Raw genomic sequence first — 18,170 nt, 5'->3', positions numbered from 1 at the left:
CTGGAACACTGAAGATGATATTTACAGGGTGATGTCTATGGATATAAGATGAATGTACAGGATCATAAGGAAAAACAGTCATAACTCATAGGGAAATGCTCCAAATTATATGAACTATTTCCAAACTAAAGGAAACTTTCCAGGTTCCTAGGGTGAAACACTACCCAAGATTTTCATTTTATAAAAAGAAAAGTTAGGTGTTACAGAGTTTAGTGTTTTCTTTGGGATTTTCATGTAAATGATTTATACTAATAGAGACTTTAACAAAAATCAATGATTGTATGTTAGCAAAGATCCCCTGAGAGAAATAATAAAGAAATATGAAAGAAAATAACTAGAAAATAGAAAATGTGAATAATATTTGTAAAGTCCAGATAGTGAGGAAACTGAGAAATTAATTGTGCACTATTAACTTTGGGAAGTGATAACTTGGCTTTTGATTCCACAGATTTGATATGCAAATCTATCAAAATAATTGAAGTTATGGATTTGCCTACTGTCTGCAAATGAGGCATGGAGCTCTTGTAGGAGGGCTTGCAGTCTGGTCTGATTTCTCAAGTATAAGACGAGTGTGGTATTTTGATGACTAAGATGTGCATCTGCCAAACCTCTCCTCATAAAGGAGAGCTTTACACAAAGAGAATCCCAGGTGAGGAGTTCAGTTTTACATTGTTTATACCAGAGGATGCCATAAAGTTTTCAAAATAAAGGTTAATCCTCCTTCCCACCATTTAAATATTAGAAAAAGAGGATGCTAACAAAAGTCTTCTGGTGTGCATTTCAAGAGTAGAATTCTTATGCTTGTAGTTTGCTTCCTACTCTTGACTTTATTATGTGGTTAGAACATCAAATCTGTGGGTTTTAACAATGGAGATTCTCACCTGAGGATTTAGTCTGTGGGAATCACAGAAATTTTTAACAATGGATTCTGAAATACATTCTTTTCTGGACCCAAGTGTATAGTTTGGGGAATGGCTACTGCTGAAGTCTCTGCGGGTCCCTGTTCAGATGTATGTGAGACGGGTTTCTTTGAGTTCTCAGGGACCTGTCATCATCACATGTGCTTCTCATTCTTTGTTTTGAATCATGTGGACTTAAATCAATATTGTAGGGATTTTCATTCCATAAAGCACAAAAATAAGATATGAGAAATGCATATCAAATATTGAAAAATAAAACTTACACTTCTCTCAAGTAGTAGTGTCCACTTACAATGACTTCAGTTTTTCACAGATATCAAAAATGCATAAAAACAAACATAATGAAAGAGAACTTTCCCAAATGAGTGGAGTTTCACCAGTGACCACCAAGGCACTGGTAAACATAGGGGGATGGGCAGTGATGCTAGAGATGGGAGAGCACCCACTACAACAAATGAGCATCGATGCGCAGCCAACACAGTCCCTGGCGAACGTAGCGGACAAGATTGGTCATGCTGCTGTGCTGGGTCAGAGGCCCCATCAATGTATCCAGATCACCAAAGAATTCTGAAATAAGAGCAGTACTTGGTCAATCCTTTCTTTAATATCATGGAACTATATACTAGATTAAAAAGTATTAGTCAATACCAACCACAATCATGTGCACGTTGAAAGATTTACACATTTGTTCATCCATCTGTCCGTCTACACCTTCATTCAACCAAAATTTAAAGGCCTTGTTAGGGAACCAAAATTATCTCTGTATCTATCTATGAAATTTATATATAATTACATATATATATAAGTTTATGTTTACTGAACTCCAAAATTTAACAGTACAATATTTGTGTTATTGTAATAAGTGAAACAAAATTCTTTTAAATCTGTTAAATCATGGTCTATATTTTTAGATCATTATATCCTTTCTCAAACAACATATTCTTAATATGCATTACCATCCTGTAGAAGTTTGTTACACTATCACACACATATATTTGGCTACATACATCTGTAAATTTATGAAACTATAATATTTATGTATTTAAAATGCACATGAGATATACATAAATGTAGTCAAATATCTTATATGGTATAGCTATTTTTATAAAAGCTTCTTTATGCAACAAAGCGGCCCTGATAAGCATCATTATTTCTCCGATGTAAAGGTGTTTTAAATTTTATATGCTATTAAATTGAAAAATACTTTCCTTTGATCCAAATAAACTTTTTTTCTTGACTTTTGTTGGTAGAATATAGAAAACTCCATTGCGCCTGAGCAGCAATTATGGCCATTGTCATTTAGAATTAAATAAATGCCTTGGAAAAGGCTAAGGTAGGAAGTCTTGGTTCTGATTTTGCAGTGGTAGAAAATTACCAGCAAGTATCCATCACATGACAACTTCTACCACCCTCTTGGGCATGATTACTTTTGGCTGTCTCAGGAAATGGGACAGCCCTGTGGCTACATTACTAACTAATCTCCTGCATGCCTAGGATGGTAGAATGACTGCCGTGTTGGAGGAATGTGTGTGGGAAAGAGGACATGATATCTGAAAACTCTCTAGGCATCCCTTTGTCTCACTGGACTTGTCTGACACCTTGTCCCAAGAGGGATTCCTGGCGTTTTTTTTTTTTTGTTGTTGTTGTTTTGTTTTGTTTTGTTTCATGTTAGCTCTCCACAGGGAAGATGGCCTCAGCCTTCCATAAGAAATCATGCCTGTGCTGGATGAGGATCCGGAATCCAAGTCCAGGGCAGGGGTGGGACTAGAGACTGTCCTATAGTGGCTGAGATGCTCTTCTGCCTTCTTGGAAAGCAATTTCTATGTGTGGATTACATGTACTGAACATTGCATTTATTCTTCATGTTATATAACATATGGGCTTCTTCTGGACAATGTAATGAAATGAATTTTTTCTGACAAAGAAGTAAATTACTTCTGGCATCTACAATATTTTCTTCAGAAATATAATACTAAGAAAAATGTTAAAGAACTAGTCATTGTTGGATGAATATGAGCTTTATGTGAACTAAGACATCCCCTGAACATTCTGTGCAAAGTTGTCTTTAACATTTTAAATCAGACTGTCAGGTCACCATTTTAATGACTACTTCAACAGCGTAAGATGTGTAGTTGGGGCATGTAGGAATTAGGGCCTTCTGATCAAAGGACAGAGGGTAGCAGTAGCCCATTGGACTGTTTCATCACCAGACCCTTCTGTAATAAATTAGCTGCAGCTGCAGGAGGGGGTACACAGTGGCACAGATTCAGATTTTCTACCAGAAGAGCCACCACTGCCCATCTCCATAGCACAATTCTCTGTGAGAAAATCTAAGTCATAGTTATGTGAGTAGCATTTAAAGCTTCTATCCAAAGAGAAGCTCCTGGCATGTCATTTCTATCTACATTGGGTAGATGTTAGAAGACTCATCAAATCCAAGGAAGTCATAAATGACATGTGTACAGAGGTAAAGGAGGTGGGCTCAAAATTCCAAATTAGAGCCTCTTTCTAGGCCACTGAAAAGCCCAGTGGCAGCATCACCAGCATGTATTCTCTCTGTTGGTATAGTGATGGTGTTGTTTTGATTCAATATTAGGCAAAGAATTTAGCAACTCCTTGGCAGGCTGTGCTAATGACAAGATTAATACTATTTCAGTTTAGCATCTTGACAGTCATCACGCTGCTCATGCAAACTTCTGCAGTTAATTTAGAAGAACTTTCCTGAACAGATTTTGAAAGTGAAAAATCCTTAAATATTGAACTTCTCTCCAATTACTGATACAAAATGAGACAGATTAGAACCAGGTAAACCAGGCATATCTCACTATGCTTAGATCTTCGCTCACAGTTCTAGAGCCCTTCTGGGTGCCTAGTTGTCTAGGCAACTTTTATCTGGGTTTCCAGAAGTCTAGGAAAGCAGACTACATTAGAGTGTCCTTTGTTCAGATAACTGAGTTCAAGGTTTTCACTGACATACCTGCCACTAAGTGTGTTTTCTAGATATGCAGAGTAGCCTATTAGTTTGAATTCAGATGCTGAAATCATATATTTCGACATTCATCTCCTGCTCTTAGTAAACTTATAGAGCTCTGATGCAATGGAAAGAAAATAGCCTCAAATATCCTCATTGTCTTCATCTATAAAATGAGGACAAATGAGACAACAAACAGCAAATAGCATAATACTGGGACATAGGAATCAGTGTATTAACAGATGTAACTATGTGTATATACTCTCAGCAATCAGTAGAAGTTGATAAGCGGGTTTAGAGCTGAGCCAATGTCTCAAATTATGAAATAAGCTTTGGTAGCCATAGACTGTATGTATGTGTTATACACACACACACACACACACACACACACACACACACACACACATATATTTGTATGTTTGCACAATTGTTAGGGAGTTCACATGCGTTTGTGTGTATGTGGAAGGCAGAGTTTGATGTATGAGTTGTCTTCTGCTATAAATCATTTCCACCTAAATTTTAAATATTGTATTCCAGTGTGCACATGTGTGTGCATGTGTGCATGTGTGTGAATGTGTATGTCCTGAATCCTCTTCCTAATATTTGGAAATTCATAATACTTATCAGGACCTAGTAACATAGGTTGTTAGGAACATATGTTGTTCCTGAGCAAAATAGATTTTGGAGACGGCTAATTGCTTCCCACTCCAGGTCATATAGCTATTGTTCTACACTGCTTGTAACCTCTTTCAAGTTTGATGCTAATAGAGCCCCATAAGTCCACACCTTGTTTGCAATGGGCCAGTCTGTAATTAGTGGGATGAAAGATTCACAGCAAATGAATGACCAGAGGAAAAGTGTGGGTTTGGTTTTACTTCCCAATGACATTAGGCTTTATTTTGAGTCTAAAGAATGGCTGAGGTCACAGATAGCAGCACAAGTCATCAATGATTATTGACCCTGGTAAAGCAGGGTCTTCTTCACATTTGTTCTGTAGAAATATCTCATGTCTTCCCATAAATAGAACCTTGATCTTCCTGTCAGGGTGGGACCAAATTCTAGATGAGATTTAGTCCTTACTTGCAAATGCAAACTGTATTGTCACACATTAATCTGTAGCTGATGAGTATAATGAAGGTACATGACCTTAATTCCACCTCACATCTAAACAAATAAACAGTAGCCAAAAGGACATTAATTACTTTGTGAATCACCTATTTTGCCTTATCAACTATTTGTCTGTGATCCTTGTTGGTGAGTGAAATTCTGAAACTATCATGTATGATATATCACAGAGTACATTAGTTTAAGCTTTAAAGGAAAATAAATATTTAGGCTGTAAATCATTTCAATAGTAAACGTAGGTCACTGTGTCATCTCTAAGCTAACTTCTTCTCATCTAAGACATAGAAATAAGAAGAACTGAGTATTATAAGGCCAACAGCCACAATGGACCTAGTTCTTCAAAGCACAAGTGGCCAACTACAATCTCATTTTCAAGAAAAGAATAGAACAGGCAATCATACCTTTATTGTCTCTTGTCAGTTTGTCAGCCATATCCCAGTGTTCATAGCCCCGAAGCACATTACTGGTAATATTGACATGGCTAGCAGCCATGTGGTGGATGCGCTGGGGAATGGTGATGGGGCCATTGTTACAATTCCCCATTGCATTGATGGGAGAGACATTGTTGAGAGACACTGGAGATGGAGTATTCCTGGAGAATGGAAAGAGACATTTTGGGTTAAGTTGGTTGGGAAGAGTTGACAACAGGGTTTTGGACACATACAGTATGGAGGATCCCTTGTCACAGTGAAAATTCTTTAGAATACCACTAGCCAGAGAAAATTTTTTTTTGATAGAATTAGAGGAAAGCAATTTTATTAAGTATTCGCCCATTATTATTTCAAAAATTATTAGACTACATTCACTGTACAAAATGATGGACTTTATCAGAATATGTTCAGGCATATGTTTCGTGCATTTCATATTCAATCCCTTATTTGTCTCTCCCTCCTCTTCCCAAATAAGTCCCCTTCTTCTTTGGTGTCTTGTACTTTTTGTTTGTTTGTTTTCGAGACAGGGTTTCTCTGTGTAACATTGGCTGTCCTGGACTCGCTTTGTAGACCAGGCTGGACTCAAACTCACAGTGATCTGCCTGCCTCTGCCTCCCGAGTGCTGGGATTAAAGGAGTGCGCCACCACCCAGGGTGTCTTGTACTTTTTAAACACAGATTCTACACATGGGCTAAAACTCTTTCTTGGCCCCTGTCTTGTTCTCCCACGTATGATGCTCTCCAGATCCACCTACTTTTCCACAATGCTTTTCTAAAGGACTCAGGTTCAATTCCTAGCACCCGTGGGACAATTCACAATCATCTGTAGCTCCAGTTCCTGGGAATCTGACACTGTTATGGCCTCCAAAAGCACCAGACATGCTGATGATATACAGACATACATGCAAGCAAAACACCCGATGAATGAAAACAAATAAATAGGGTTCTTAAAAGAGAGACTTTAATCTGCAGAGAAAACTTTAATGTGATAAAAATGTATGAAGCTTCTACTGAGTGCCCACACCTCTCTGGGAAAATTCTCAGACACTAGCTTTGGTCAACATCATAGTTTTAGTCAGAGGTCCTGGTATAGGAGAGCCATATGGCCACTGCATGTTTGTATCATCTGATCAATCTACTCAGGGCTATAGTTCTGGTCTTAGAATAATTCATTTTTGTTCATTTTCTAGCTTGAAACACTGATGTTCTCATTGCCTCTAACAACCCTCGTGTACACTACTGTTTTTCTTTCAAAATAGGTGAAAGAAGGAGAGAGGGGCAGAGAAAGGAGATGGAGAACAAAAGAGAGAGCTTCGAGTGAACCTTTCTTTGGCATTAATATGACTTACAAATGTAACTCTGAATACATATGATGTGTTACAATGTCTCAGAAAAATAAATGGCTCAGAATTGTGATGAGTTCTCTGCCTACTTCAGAATGGTAGCTGGCAGTTAGAAAACATGATGCTCAGCATTGGTCTATTTGGAAAGTGTTTTGTGGAAACCACAGTGACAGTTCATTACAAATACAGTTGCCACAGTAAGCAAAGTGCAGTTTGTAAAAGGCCCTCAAGGTGCAGCATTGGAGAAGCTAGAAAGAAAAGTAAGATTTGAATATCTCCTCAGGACTTTTAGGAAGTTTAACAGAGATGGGCTGTTAATTGGTGACTGTTTACCTTCATGCTGGTTTATAAGGACAAGTCTTTATCAAATTCTTACTTTTGATAGTTCCAGTGTTTGGATACATTTTCATTGATTTTTTTTAACATCAGTAACAATGAGCTACCTGTTGACTAGAGGTAGCATGGAGGTATTTTTCTTCAGGGCCCGAGTTTAGGATAATCTGATGCTGACTTTCCTAGAGATAGGTCTGAGTGCATGCACTATCCTGTGCGAGGCAGCAAGATCTATGCTCCCCTCCAGGCTAGGATCAATTTCCTGAATAACTGTGTTCACTTTGGGCAGGACATTTTGAAGGAGTAAATGAAATAGGCATCACTATGTGCTGACACATTCCAATAATTGCTGATACTTGAGAGGCTGAGAAGTAATGGTTGTTGAGGATAGATAGACATTTGAGATGAGCCTCGGCAACAAAGCAAACACAGACACAACAAAAATGAGGCAGAACTGTGTTTAAGAGTCTGTATGTTTCTTCACTGCGGAGCATCATCAAGGAACCCTACATCATTCCCCAAACCTGTACCAACTTCTATTATTGACAACTTTGTATCTCCAAGTTGGCTGTGTTTCTCAGAGTCTGTATGAGCTCACATTGGATTTGAGAACTTGATCACATATGCCAAGATGCTGAAGTGCTAGTCACAAGCTCTGTGAAGAACTGAAGCTGAAATATTCTTCTTCAAACACATATAGATTGTGTCTACAGTCATGAGGGAAAGTTCGGGTATTTCTGTCAATGCGTCTATCTAATGGTGTGATCTGGTCTTGGTAGGAAGATAGTTCTGTAAATATGCTATGTATTTATGTAGTGAAAGAACATATGATGGGTTTCCCACTGTGTTTATGACTTCTGAGATATTTTCCTGTTTCTCCATAGCATGATTTTTTCTCACGACAGGGATGGGATATGGGATATGGGGATCTCCATTGAAATTCCTGCTCAATTCCTCATAGGAATTGAAAAAAATCTTAAATTTCATTTAGAAACACACACACACACACACACACACACACACACACACACACACACACACATACACAGACATACACCACACCACACCACTCCACACCAGGATAACACAAACAATCCTCAACAATAAAGGAACTGATGGAGGTATCACCATTTCTGATTTCAGGTTATACTACAGAGATGCAGTGATAAAAACAGCATGGTGCTGGCATAAAAACAAACACACTGATCAATGTCAGAATGAGGACCCAGACATAATTCTACATACTTACTTTGAGTTTTGAGAAGAATCCAAAAATACACAAAGGAGAAGAGACAGCATCTTTAACAAATGTTAATGGCCAAACTGGACAGCTATATGTAGAAACTGAAGTATCACATATTTTTAATTATCTTTCTTATACCCCAAAACAGAATGTAAATGGGATTTTAATCAATCACATCTTGTGCTATACCACAGCATTGTCTGGGAATATAACATATGTTCAAAGAATGCCAATTGAACTGCCTTATTTAGTATCCACTATAAAATGCTCTGCAACATAGAAAGAAAACAATCTGTGCGATGCTATAAATGCTATTTGAACTATGAACCGATAATTTGCCAGGCATTGTCAGAGTGTTTGATGTACTATAGGCATGTGGTGAGTGAGAGAAATAACAAATGGACCCTTATTTAAAAGAACACAGAAGCTCAGTAAGCATAAGGAGCTGAGTTCAGATCCCAAGATTCACATAAAACCAGGCATAATGGCTAGCACCTGTAATTTCAGTGCTGGAAAGTGATGATAAGTGGATTTTGGAGGCTCTGTCTTAAAAAAAAAAAAGCTTCAAGGGATTGGAGGAAGATAACTGATATTCATCTATGACCTTCATACATGTGCATACATGCATATACACATGTACGTACGCATACAATACATGCATAAACACTGTTGAGTGGGGGAGCAAAATCCATCATTCATTGACAATCTAGAGCAAGTGAAAAAGGGAAGTCTAGAATAAAGTATAAGATTTTGGGGAGCAAGATAGGTTCTGCTTTCCAGCTTTAAGAGGTAACTATGTTAATAATAACTTTCACTGCAGAAGCAGCCTCTGGGTTTTTTGTTTTGTTTCATTTTGTTTTTTGATCAACTACTGTGCACTGAGCATAGATCTTAGGGATTCATCATTATTATCACTAGGCCCCGGCCTATTTTACACAGACGTTTGTCTTGCCATTGCCTCATAGACTGGAAATAAGACTTCAAAGAAGTTGACTTCTTCCTTAGGGCCATGTTGCAAATTTCCCGAAACATCAGAATTTGAGGATAGATCTGCTTGTCTTCAAAGCCTTTTCTATCTCACTGCTACTATGTTACCTCAGAGTATTTCTTTGTACTTGCCTAAGGATTTCACTTGACATTTGGTCACTTCTAGCATCATCTCTGTGCTCATATCAGGTTATTTTCAATGCTCTCCCCAGGTTCAGTGTATTACATGTTTGGTCATACTACTATTGCCTTTCAAAAGCTTGTGGGAGGAGAGCATTTCAGTCGATGTGAATGGTCTTTCCAATGACCGCCACTGTCCTTGAATTACTTGAACATTACCAATGTCTTAAGCAAGTAGAAGGACATTTGCTCAACTATGTTCATAGAAGCCTTATTCCTAATAGCCAGAATCTGGAAACAACCTAGATGTCCCTCAGTTGAAGAATGGATAAAGAAACTGTGGTTCATTTACACTATGGAATACTATTCAGCCATTAAAAATAAGGAAATCCTGAAATTTGAAGGCAAATGGATGGAACTAGAAATGATCATCCTGAGTGAGTTTACCCAGACCCAGAAAAATACACATGGTATATACTCACTTATAAGTGGACACTAGCCCAACATGGATGTCCTCACAGTCTTCACTCAGTGGAGGATTAGGACAGACCCTGGGACTCACTATTGGGACTCCAGGTGAGAGAGGTATGGGAGAACAGGGAGAGAGAAGGTCCCAGAGGGTCCAGGAACCCCACAAGGAGACCATCAAGTCTGGCAGATCTGGACCCAAGTACCAACCAAGTACAATGCATGCAGTAAACCTATACCCCCTATTCAGATCTAGCCAATGGACAGCACATTCTCCACAGTTGTGTGGAGAGTGGGAACTGACTCTGACATGAAATCTCTAGTGCCCCTATTTGACCAGTTCCCCTTTGTGGGGAGACCTGGTGGCACTCAGAGGAAGGGTAAGCAGGCTACCAGGATGAGACCTGATAGGCTGTGGTCATGAGGTGGGGGAGGGGGTCTCCTTCTGTCACAGGTCTAGGGCAGGAAAATAGGGTCAAAGAGGAAGGGGGGACAGGAAGATATAAGTAAGGAGATAACAATCAGGATGTACTCTGAAAAAATTATTTTAAAAATTTTAAATATTCCTTCAACATAGTACTCACCCCTCACACATCTGCTGAAATAACACTTAGGGAGCCTTCAAACAAATTCCTTATTTCAAATTCCATTTGCTGTTCTTGTCTTATTTCTTTTTGCTATCTCTCTATGACATTTAAGATGGTTGTCTAGCTCTTTCAACCTCTTTACATAATGGCTTCCAGAACTCTCTGTCATGGATCTGTAAATCTGGCCCAACTATTTCTATGTGGCAAGCAGTTGCAGTTCATTTGAACTACAAAGTATATAAAACTTTGTGTGTGTGTATATATATATATATATATATATATATATATATATATATATATATATATATATATATGTATATATACATATATATGTATGTATGTATATGTGTGTGTGCATAGATTAAAAATCAGATTTATAGAGTTGTATTTGAAAACTTATTCAACTCTTATGCTATATTTTAAGTTTTATCAGGAAACTCACTGTGAAAATTTGTCTCCTGTCCTCATTTCTTCCACATAATTGACTTGTTTATTTCTCTGGGTCTGTAAAGCTAAAATTAGGTATTACCTAGCCCTTAATAGAAAATGTCCTTACTGGTCTTTCCCTTATGCCAACTATTTTTCTGCCCTTTTCTCCAACTCATTTCTGGATTGTTTTCAGAACACTTATGGAAGATAGTTCCCGTAACTCTTGTCAACTCTCTGCTCACCTCTCCACATAGTTTCCTGTGACAATCTCATCCAAGAGCAGTGTAGCCAGCACCAGCTCTTAGCAGTTTACTTCTCAATAACTAGCCAAGTGAGGAAGCTCTTTGAGTCAGGGTTGCTGTCCCTGGAAGGTGTGATCAGAGTGGAATGAGGGAGCACACCATTCTTATTACTGGGAACTTAGATGATCTAGTGCAGGCCTGCGATAAGACTCCTTGTCTGGCCAAACCCAAACACCCAACTCCTCCTACTGTCTTCCATAAATAAACCTTTCATTTATATGTTTCCCTTCCATCCACTGAAATATGTTCTTCTGTGGTACAGAGATCATGTGGCATTCATCTCAATGATCCCATGTATCATACAGGGCCTGGTGTGGAGCAAATGTAATTATTTGGAGTTGCCTCACTTAAAGGCATAACTGTCAACCACAAGGAGTGTACTTTCTTTAGTCTGAAACTGCCTGAGAAGCATTTCATAAGTCTTTTAATGTGATCTCACAGGCTTAGAATGGATTTTTGAGTGCTTCCATTTGCATATTCTTTATAGCAGCTTACCTGACCTTGCCCTTATGTTAGTCTGTGTTCAGAGAAAATAACTTTCTCTGACCTCTAAATTGTTATTTTCTAAACTTCCAGAGAGAGAAACTTTCTTTCCTTTTGGTACATCAGTGTTAAAGTAAGGCCTAATTCAACAATTGAAGTGGTGCTTCCCTTCAGCTCAATAATTGAGTTGATGTGGTTTTGTGATCTTTAAGTAGAGTTCACTGATTTTGGAGTACACTTTGTAGATATTTATAGAGTGACAATGGAGGCTATTTTACTCATAAGGATATTATTTTGATGAGAGATACAAGTTTTTTGAGATGATAAAAGCTAGAAAACAGTTACAACAGGCTCGTTGTGACTGTCCTCACTGATACCTACTTTTTCTTCCTAGGCTGATAGGAAATGGGCTTGAAAGGGATGGCATACTTTTGAAACCAGAGGTGACATGGCTAGTTAGAAAAGTAGCAAAGGCACATGATGGACAGTGGGATTCATAAATGCCCTCAGTAAGGACCATCTACTTCACGACCCCCAGATGACATAAGACTTAGCCCCTTTCATTGAAAAGAAACAAGGGCAAATCTAGAAAGAGAGGAGTCCAGGCAGCTTAATCAGTGAGATATGTACAGCCTTCTTCAGACTCTTACATGTCTGGGGGGGGGGCCCTAAGTAGATAAAGCTCTAAATAAACCAATAAGTCTGGGTAGTTCCATGAGGCCTTTCATTGGCATCAGAGTACGTCATTTTCTATTTAGGTCAAGGTATTTAGTACTGGTATAAAACTCTCCATGAAGGCCCAAATAATTGGCTGACTAAGTACCTTCACATTTTCGGCTCTATTATTCCTTTGGTTTTATTAAACACCACTTACCATATATCATTGAATATTTTATTGACTTTTCATTACCAAGTGAATCACTGAAAAATCATTGCAGTGGATTTAACTTTATCCGACCTTCCAGAAATGGTATGCTGCTTGCCATCTCATTAGCAGATTTTTATGGCCATCATTTAGCTTCTAGATCTTTAAGGAACCACACCATTTGAAACTTTTCTGTCTCTCCATCAGCAGAAACCTGGCTAGAATTTAGTTTGCACAAAAAAATGACTGCAGTCTTGAAATTGTCCTTCACTCTTGAGCAATCAATGCAAAACATGTGGGGTCTATTCAATCATTCATTTTCATGAAAAAAGCAATTTTTTTGTAGCATACTTACTTTCCATTGCCTACCCAAGGAGATGGTATCTGAGCAACTTTTGAAGCATTTTGCTGAAAGAGAGAGAAAAAGGGAAATAAGGACATCTATTTTGTGTTTATTAGTTCAGAGACAGATGTAAGTGTGATTTAGTGTACATTAATATTGATTGCAGCATTTTGGGATGCAGAGCTTAGATGTATGTGCACATCAGCACACCACAACACACACTCGATGAAAATAGCTGGTTAGGATAATTAGTGGGCTCCAATCAGGACCATGAAAGTCACTTGATGAAAGATCTTATATACTAAAAGGCCCAGTGAAATCAGACTCAGTTCTCCAAGAAGTGGTTTAATTATCCTCATCTGAAATTTATTCTGCAAAACAAGCCCTTCAGAGAACAAGTAAGTTTTTCACCTTTAACTTCAGTTGCAAACTTTTTCCGTGGGATACATATTTGGCTGTAATGTTTGATATCCAAGGAAGATGTCAGAATCAAGCAATCTATTTTTTGTTTGCTTGTTTGTTCTCAGGAATCATTGTGATTTGTGGTCCCTATGTGCAGTTTTTCATGGCTGGCTGCTTTCTCTGTTTAGCAATGCAACTAGTCCAGAGCTGCATTGCAAAAGAAGATGGAACTCTTTAAAGTCCTGCCTTCCTGGTTTTGCTTTATTTGTTTTTGTTTTTCTGACCACAGTCTTTTGGATGAAAGAAAAAGCTAATATTCAGCATATCACTGTGACAGGAAAGGACAAATTCATTGTGACCCCAGTCTGAGTCAGGTCTGGTGGTCTTGTCCCTCTGGCCTTCAATTTGTAAAAGGAGAGCCAGCACTTTCTAGAGTTAAGAAAAAGTCAATGATGCCCTGCTATCATGGACATAGTGTGCATTCTGAAGACTTACATCACCCTAAAGGAGCACAACCCAGTCCCAGGCAGATGGGTTATGTAGCATCTGCTTGATGTCTTCCAATCTCCTAACAGGACACAGAGTACAGATATTATACAGTGGCTGTCAGTGACATGGCAAGGCCATCACATGAGAATTAGTTGGAAACTTGTTAGAAATGCACATTCTCAGGCCCTAGAATGGAACACTTGTTTGGGGGATGGGACTCAACACTGTTTTTGTAGGCTCTCTAGGGGTTTTAGAAGTCCAGTGAAATTCAAAATCCACTTTTCTATAGTACACTGTGATGGAGGTGGACCTAAGAAAGTTCTGAGCAACTGTTGTATGTGATCCGTTTTCACCCACATGAGCACTAGCTTTATGACATTATATCTACATGACATAGTAACTGAAGATCATGTTCATGTTCTCAGATGCGTCAGCATCATCATGCAGGCATACACTAATACTCACAGGATGCTTGCTACAAGGTCATGATGTAGTTTGCTTCAGATCACCACTAGGTGAAATGTGGCCAAGTGGTATCATGTACTTGGCAAAAAGTCATTTTCCTCTAAGGCTAATAGAAAGGAGCAGTAAAGCACCTCAGTTCTGTTAAGGCCAGTGTTAGTAAACAGAATCCATGTTAGAGCATAAAGTAGCCAAACCTAATTTCAGACTACTGCTTGGATTTTTTTTTTTTTTGAGACAGAGTTTTCCTGTGTACCCTTGCCTGTCCTGGCCTCACTCTGTAGATCAGGCTGGCCTCAAACTCACAGAGTTACACCTGCCTCTGCCTTCCAGAGTGCTGGGATTACAGGCATAATACACTACCACACTGCTTGGATTTTTAATATTGGTTCATTCCCAAATATTGTCATTGTATTTTCTGGTTAACTCTCCTGTTCATTTGTAAATTAAAACAAAACAAAACAAATAAAAACAGTAACCTCAGCTCTCTAGAGGATGGTTTTGTCCTTCTGTTTCCTTTGGTAATCAATGCAATAAAATGCCTTAAACGGAGGCCACAGCACACCAAGTTTTCCCATGAGCAAAAGACTGAGAGGCAGAAAGAGATGTCCACCTAGTATCAATGTGGCTATGGCGACTTCTGTCATAGCTGAAGGATTTCTTGGCTGGTCTTTTAAAATGAGAGAACGGTCATACCCATGACACAAGCTATAATCATCTTGATGGCAGGCAGAGTACAACCCCCTAATTGCAATCAAGAGGCTGTCACAGGCCTTCTGCACTACTGTACCTTCTCACTTGGAAATCAGAAAGCTGGGGCCAGCTGAAATAAAAAGAGGCTTATGGCAGCATCTATCTTTTCTTAGTTATTTGACATCTGCTAACATGTTTGGCATGTTTAATTATGGTTTTGATCACCCTCTATGTATAAATCATACAAAATAAGGATTACCTTAAAATATTCCATCAGTGATCTGGAGTACTTCATAGCATGGTCTTTCTTTAGTTTAAACATCCTCAAATAGAGAAGTGACAAGCATCGGTAGCTGGGTGAGTGTAAAATGATTAAGTTAATGAAAGTGCCTCCTGAAGACCATACACTGTTAAATATACAAATTCACATTTTGCAGTCACTCGTCTAATCTCAGATTGTGGAACATGTACAAATAAAGACACTTTTAACACATCAAGGTAGAATTATTAAAATCCCATTTTGAGAAGGGCATAAATTGCAACATGGAGTAGATGTTTAGTCAGTGACTGAAGAAATCCATTAGTTATCCTTTAACAGTTGACTAGAAAGCCAGACTAATGATCTGGAGTAAGCCTCTTAAGCTGATGTGCAGTGTTCCCATCCCATTGCAACATTTCAGCAATTGCCTTGTGGCCTCCTTGCAACTCACCATAATACCGCTAGCTTTTTGTCCCCATCAGAAGCCAAGGGGCTTGCAAAGTTCTTCAGCCTCATTGCATACCTTTGAAGGAAAAAAAAAAAAAGAGAAAAAAAATACTTAAATGGAATCTGGATTACCTTTCAAAATTCTGACTTCCCAAATGACTTAGTCTCCCAATATTTTCATTAAAAGCATAGGCCAGAATGGTCCTTTCTTAAAATCATCTACAAAAGGGTGATCCGCACAGTATGATGAGACCTAGTGTAACACCAAGAACTGAACTCTACAAAAGCCAGTTCAATTGTGGACTCAGGTTTTAGAATAATGCTGTGGAATTTCCATGAGCTTCTGGCTATGTGTAAATGTTGGTTGACAAAATATTGTTTCTATGAGCTTGCTAGGTAAATGCTATTGGTTTTATTTGCAAAGTGAGCAAGTAGGTCAGTCTGAGTTCACTTTACGATAGATGAGGGAATAATAAAGATCTATGTCTGACATTGGCTAGGGAGACCTCAGCCAAGTAAAAACTCTTTTCTAATAGTTCAAATTTTGAACATGTTCTTATACAAAGCGTGTATGCATGTGTGCATGTTTATTATGGATGTGTGGGTGAACACATGTGCCTGTGTTAAAGGAGAGCTGAGTTCACAGCATTTAAAGTCTAAGAAACTTTACTTTATGGGGCTTGTATATTTTGCCTTCGTATTCTGTCTGGTACTGTTCCATGCTGCGGTGATAAAAGATCAAGTAGTCATCTTTTCTTTTATTTTTTTTCCCCTTCTAGTTGAGTATATCTCATTTTGAGCATTCAGAATCTTGAGAAATCAATTCATTGCATAAGATCATTGTCTGAGATTTAATGCAATTTCACAGGTACTTATAGTAGAAAAAGTAATCGAGTTCACTGTGGCAGAAAAATTTTGAAGAGCACATACAGGCTGTCTGAGTTATCCCTAATTTATGGAAGGAGATGGAGAGCCTATAGTGTCCTCTTACTTGCTACTTACAACAGCCTCTCCAGAGCAACAGGGGCCCTGTCTCATCTCCACTTAAGACTTTGTATGTCCTCAGCATGCTGTCTGCCCTGCTTTCGTGGTAACTTCTCAAAATCTGTTGAGTGAATGTTTTCAGCAATGGGACTGACATACTTGATGGGGGTTTCTTTTGTTGTTACAATGACAGTTGGATTACTGAAGTGTCAAGTCAATGTGGTACATTTTTGTTTTCACAAATACATTTCTATTGCAGATTCCTGGGGCTCAGAACAACTATAATTATTTGAAAAAATAAAAAAGGACTCTCTCTGTGTAACCAGCATATTGTTGGAAAGAGAGTAATAAAACTCTTTTCCACATAATAGTGTACTACTATAAACTATATTCATATTGCAGTCATCCCCTTATTGCAGCCACATTTGAAAGTGACTCAATAGTGGAATTTTCAATTGCTGAAATGGGCCTGAAGACCTAGTTTGTTTCATTTTATTCCCAATAGAAATTCTTCTCATTAAAAAATATAAAGAACGCAGAAATGAGTTCTTGCAAAACTGGGATAAAATCTGAAAAAAAAAAATGCTTGGTTGTGCCAATGTCAGCGCCCTGGTTATTATACTGAACTTTGGCTATGGAGAATGTTACCATTGGATGGGATTTGGTGAAGAATTCTTTGTATTAGTTCTTATAAATGTACCTCAGAATCAAGTGTATAATATTGACTGTAGAGAGGATTTCAAAAAGTTCTTCATTAACTTTCACCAACTTTCCACTGAAATATATTTGTGTAAGTGCTAATATGTCATCTAATGGAAAATGATAGGGAGTGAAGAAGAATTATTTCATAAATAATTAAGGAAGAAAAATTTTAGATGAAAATAAATATTATTTAATGATATACTTCATACTTTCTGTTTTGAGTTGTTATTCCTGCATGTGGAAGTGTCTATACAAGTTCATGTGCACCATGTGCTTCATACATTGAGCCCACAGAGGAGGACAGAAGAGGCTGAGGAAAGCCCTGGAACTGAAGCTGCAGGCAACTCTGAGTCTCCCCGTCCCCTCTCTCACTCTCTCTCTGCATTTGTGTGCACTGTGTATATGTGCACATGAGAGAAAGAGAGAGAGAGAGAGAAAGAGAGAGAGAGAGAGAGAGAGAGAGAGAGAGAGAGAGAGAGAGAGAGAGAGAGAGAGAGAGAGAGAGAGAGAGAGAGAGAGAGAGAAAGAAAGAAAGAAAGAAAGAAAGAAAGAAAGAAAGAAAGAAAGAGAGGTCTGGGAAGGGTCCTTTGCAAAAACAGCAAATGCCCTTAAAAGTTGAACCTTCTCCATAGCCCCTGCTTGTGTACTTTTAGAAGAGCATGTAATAAGAAACAAAAATTTGCAGAGAAGGAAAACACCATAATGCCACACTTTTGCAATTACTACAATCTTATTTCCTTCCATGTTGATTTGGATACATACACAATTTTTCATATTATAATT

The 18,170-nt window shown here is 38.3% G+C and overlaps 1 protein-coding gene across 1 annotated transcript in view; it reads right to left on the bottom strand.

Annotated features, from left to right (window-relative positions):
• Positions 1-514: 514 nt before the first annotated feature.
• Positions 515-18,170, bottom strand: part of Aff2 (ALF transcription elongation factor 2) — a 506,796-nt gene continuing 489,140 nt past the window's right edge. Inside the window, exons 16-20 of the mRNA XM_051142388.1 lie at positions 15,706-15,777; positions 15,255-15,348; positions 12,962-13,014; positions 5,418-5,608; positions 515-1,487 (exon numbers count right to left, since the gene is read on the bottom strand). Of these exons, the coding sequence (XP_050998345.1) occupies positions 1,366-1,487; positions 5,418-5,608; positions 12,962-13,014; positions 15,255-15,348; positions 15,706-15,777 (532 nt within the window). The 3' untranslated portion in view covers positions 515-1,365. The remainder of the gene's footprint in view (positions 1,488-5,417; positions 5,609-12,961; positions 13,015-15,254; positions 15,349-15,705; positions 15,778-18,170) is intronic.

The sequence above is a fragment of the Acomys russatus genome, chromosome X (assembly GCF_903995435.1).
Source record: "Acomys russatus chromosome X, mAcoRus1.1, whole genome shotgun sequence".
Taxonomy (NCBI): Eukaryota; Metazoa; Chordata; class Mammalia; order Rodentia; family Muridae; genus Acomys; species Acomys russatus.
Note: the sequence above shows the minus strand (reverse complement) of the source record. Positions and strands in the feature narration are given on the sequence as shown.